Source organism: Sinocyclocheilus rhinocerous, unplaced genomic scaffold (genome assembly GCF_001515625.1).
Source record: "Sinocyclocheilus rhinocerous isolate Xijiao unplaced genomic scaffold, SAMN03320098_v1.1 scaffold1534, whole genome shotgun sequence".
In the NCBI taxonomy this organism is placed as follows: Eukaryota; Metazoa; Chordata; class Actinopteri; order Cypriniformes; family Cyprinidae; genus Sinocyclocheilus; species Sinocyclocheilus rhinocerous.
The window spans coordinates 899,919-904,727 of NW_015638992.1; the positions used below are offsets into that span (position 1 = coordinate 899,919).

The 4,809-nt window shown below is 31.6% G+C and overlaps 1 protein-coding gene across 1 annotated transcript in view; it reads right to left on the reverse strand.

Annotated features, from left to right (window-relative positions):
• The window catches only part of piezo2b (piezo-type mechanosensitive ion channel component 2b), a 110,185-nt gene that overhangs the window by 62,990 nt on the left and 42,386 nt on the right, over positions 1-4,809 (reverse strand). Inside the window, 2 exon segments of the mRNA XM_016566511.1 lie at positions 2,632-2,845; positions 3,987-4,248. Coding sequence (XP_016421997.1) covers positions 2,632-2,845; positions 3,987-4,248 — 476 coding nt within the window.

Genomic DNA, 4,809 nt, shown 5'->3' on the forward strand with positions numbered 1-4,809 from the left:
ATTATGTAAACAGAAACTTCTATTTTGGATGCGATTAATCGCGATTAAGTGTTTGACAGCACTAATAATAAGTAAATAATGATTTTTGGGCGAATTATTCCTCTCATATTAATAAAACCATCTTCAGTGTGTATACTAAAAAAAAAAAAAGAGGGTAGAAAACTTTTCACTCAGAAATTACAAATAAATTATACAAAGAAACAACAAGTAACACAATTAAACATGAAATATGGAAAGACTGAAATAGTCTTTTCTTCTAAAATAAACTCCAATAATCTCTTATGACTTTTCAAAGGACCTGAAGATAAAACAGCATAACATTTACAGACAAAAGAACAGGCCACAATAAAGTTCAAACAAGGCTGCTCTACTAAACATAGACCTAATGGCCTCTCACAGCCAAAGCAAATGCAGTCGGTGGAATCGATGCCATGAAGAGCATCAAGGGCATGAGAGACGGAGCAGGAACAGGTGTCGAATCAGTCCATCAGCACCTGCAGATCATACACAGCCTAAGCCTGAGCAGATCTGAGAATACAGCTGGAAATATGAGGTGAAGGACAACTAGTGCTGAAATACACAGCACCGGTCTGTTTGTTGTAGCCATTCAAGGCATCACAGGCTTGAGCCCAATGCAAAAAAAAAAAAAAAACTCTAAAAGGCAGCATAATTATACAGCATGGCTAAATTAGCCAGGATAGCATCTAATGCATTGTGACGGGTTTAGTGAAAATGTATATATACATTTTAGGCTTTTCCATTGTTAATTCAATTTTGAAAAAGCAAGAGATATTCACTTTTAATTCGATTTTTAACATACTTAAAAATCTAAATCTTTATAAAAAGTCCAATGTAATTAAAAATGACTATTTTACCCAATATTTGTTTGTGCTATGAATTGCTATGCTTATTAGACAATGGCATGGTATGTTTAGCAATATCTGAGCTACAATTATTAACAAAATAGCATGGCATTACCTTAATGGTAGAGTTGTAACGGTATGAGTATTTTACGATCTTAGAACCATCGCAGAAAAGATCAAAATTTCATGGTATACAATATCACACAACATGATCTGCAATGTATTAGTTTGTAAATATTTCAGGTACATGTAATTTTTTTCTCAAGGAAAAAACATCTCAGTGGAAAAAAATGGGGGGAAAAATCGACTAATACTTTAAGGAAACCACTTCATTAGGTACATCAATTTAATATTACAATTACAACTATGAGTAAAATAACCACTTATATTAATTTGATACTTATATTTAATTGCTATTTATTATATATAATAATCACACTCAATAAAAAGGCTGTTGCACACAAGGTATTTTTCATAAAAAATATAAAATAAGCTCCTCACTAGTGTTTTTTTTTCTAGCTCACTAACAAACTATGAACATTGGACAACTTTCTTGAGGTAAAAGTAACATTGAGTATTTTATTAATGTTTTATTTACTGAAACACAGGTTCAAATTTAATAACACATTTAAGTAAAATGCACTGTATCTGTCAATATACTGATGTTCATTCATGTTTATTCATGCTATAACTAGTAGTAAAGAGGAAGAGATCATCGGTTCGCATGCTGCTTGAAGATACAGTGATCTCGCACAACATTAAAGAGCGCCATTTATTGTTTGGATTTCGTGATAAAGTTCACAAAACTCAAAAGCTGAATGAGTCATTCCTTTGGCATATACATACATGACATTTGGCTGAAATGCATTAATGATGCTATATTCATTTGATCTGCGTGTGACTCTGTGTGTGGTTCGTCTGCAGCTCTTTTGTGGACCGGCCTTTGTCAGAACACAGCTAACAGATGGGACACGGGACCTTTTATCTGTACGTCGCCTGAACCCTGTGTCTATCAGAGTCCAGACACAGGAAATAAGGCCGTGTTTGGCTGCAGGGCATGATGGGTATTCTCATTCTCATTCATTATTTAAAGCACACGGCAGATGCAGATTAATATGCATATGATGACATTAAACATATGACATATTATATGAGCATTACTGGCACTGTCGTATAAACATGAATTCAAAGTCCACCTATTTATAAATAATTAATATGGAACAAGTTATCTGCATATACAATTTGCTGATTTGCAAACAATAGGTTTCATGTTATCTAATTTGATGATGCTGAGTTCAAAAATATTAATGAACACTTTTTACCATGTACAGTATTTTCATGAAATAAGATTGAAGAGTTTTCGGATTATATTTATGTATCAGGCTTTAATGCATCAAAAACAGTGAAATCTAAAAAAAAAAAAAAAGTATTCAAAATGTAACATACAAAATGTGAAGGAGTGAAAAAATATGTTCAAATAGTCAATTTAATGGGGAAAAAATTATACATTACTGTGCAAATGTCTTAGGCCACTAGTATTTTCACCAGCAAAACTAAATAAAAATGTATGGCAGTTTTAAGGTGGTAATTTTTATCTTTTGCTGTAGTGTGTCTGTAGGAAATATCAGTTTACATTTCCAAACATTCATTTAGCCATTAATTGTAATAATCCAGTGAGATTTTTGTGCTCCACACAGAGATCTGATCTGATCATCTTCCAGTCTGTCTGGAATGACATGAAGAAACAGTTGCTAAAAAATGATCTGACCTGGTGTAGCTGTCGTTGAGGCTGATGGCCTCCTGCAGGAACTGGAACTGGTTGGAATAAAGTATGATAAGATGACCAGCACTGAAGATGGCCATGAGGACACACAGACAGCTGAAGAGCAGCTTGTCGAAGGTCTTGCAGAGCGACCACCACGTGCACAGCCCCAAAAACACAAAGAAGTAGACGGCTGAGCTCAGAGAGGGCAGCGTGACACCTGGAGACCAGAACATAGACAGATTAGACTTGTATTCTACTGACAGACTTTTTCATTGATAATGCAATTTTTTAATATTTAGAATTTGTAAATTAATATTTTACATTAATATTAATTTGGATTGTGACATAATTTTTTATATTTAATTATAAATTATTTAATTTAAAAAACAGGATAATATTTATAGTTTTTGAGTATAACCAATGAATATTTAGGGACAGGGTGTGCTTAATTAAAATATAATAATAATACAAAAAATTCTTAATGTTACCAAAAAAAAAAAAATCTCTATTTTTCATGTATTTTTTTATATTTGCTTTTGATTTTTGGGATTAAATATAAACTGGACATTTCTTCACAGAAATGTATGTAAATGTGCATGACATATATAAAATAAATTAAATGCAAAATGATCTCATTTGCTTTTGCACTACTGTTCTAAAGTTTACATTTTTTATTAGTATTATTAGGGTTGCAAACAGGTGGAAATTTTCCAGTAAATTTCGGAAATATTCCAGAAATTGGAAACTTTCCAGGATTTTTGTATTTTTTTTTTATATTTGCTTTTGATTTTTGGGATTAAATATAAACTGGACATTTCTTCACAGAAATGTATGTAAATGTGCATGACATATATAAAATAAATTAAATGCAAAATGATCTCATTTGCTTTTGCACTACTGTTCTAAAGTTTACATTTTTTATTAGTATTATTAGGGTTGCAAACAGGTGGACATTTTCCAGTAAATTTCGGAAATATTCCAGAAATTGGAAACTTTCCAGGATTTTTGGGAATATTCCAGGGATTTTTTTGGGGGGGGAAAGTTTCCAGAAATTTACCGGAAATTTTCCACCCCTCTGCAACCCTAATTATTATTATTTTAAAGATATTAATACTTTTATTCATTCGTCTGATCAAAAGTGACAGCAAAATCATTGATCATGTTAAAAAAGATGTTTGGATCAGAAGAGATGGTTCATGGTTGAAGATGCAAATTATGGTTTATGACGGTTATGCTTGTGACATAAACTAAAGTCTATCGGTCATTTAAAAATAAAATAAAATAAAATATTAGAAATCGTACCTACCCCAAACATTTGAATGGTAGTGTATATGAAAACATCTATCACACATGCACACCTGTTAATCCCAGTAGAATGGTAACCACCACTTGTCCAGCGGTTGTGATGAGGTTACCGATGATCTCTTTGAGTTTGTTTGCGACTCCTGCTACTCTGCGCAGAATCTTCATCTTTGTGCTCTCCTGCACCTCCTCCTCCTCTTCCTCCTCCAGACCTCCTCCCTCCCCATCCTCTTCCTCTGCCTCGTCTTCTGCATCAAAGTCCTCGTCATAGAGCATCTCGTCATCATCATCATCATCTTCCACTTTCTCGTCATTCTCCTCCTGTGTTTGATCACAGAACATAAGAATCATGCACATTCACTGTATGAATGCAAACTCATATGACCTAAAACTATTGACAGAATGTGCCGAGTACATGATGGTGGATGAAAAAAGTTGACAGAACAAAATGACCAAAAAAATGCATTCTTTTTTTAAATGTTAATAAATGTTAATGAACTGAAATGGTAATACTAAAAATAAACATAAAAAATAAACAGTTTCCATGTTTCATGTTTTTATATTTTCTGTTTACATTTAAATGTTTTAAGTTTTAGTAATTTAGCTGTGTTTTTGTCATTTTTATTAGTCTATAATAATTTATATTTATAACTAACTAGCTACTAACTAACTAACTAAATAAATAAAGCATTTTAGTTTTTTATATTTTATTTTATTTCAGATAATGACATTTTGTGTGTGTGTGTGTGTTGGAAAAAATAGTATTATAAGTCCTAATAATAATAATAATAATAATAATAATAATAATAATAATAATAATAATAATAATAATAATAATAATAATAATAATAATAATAATAATAATAATAATAATAATAA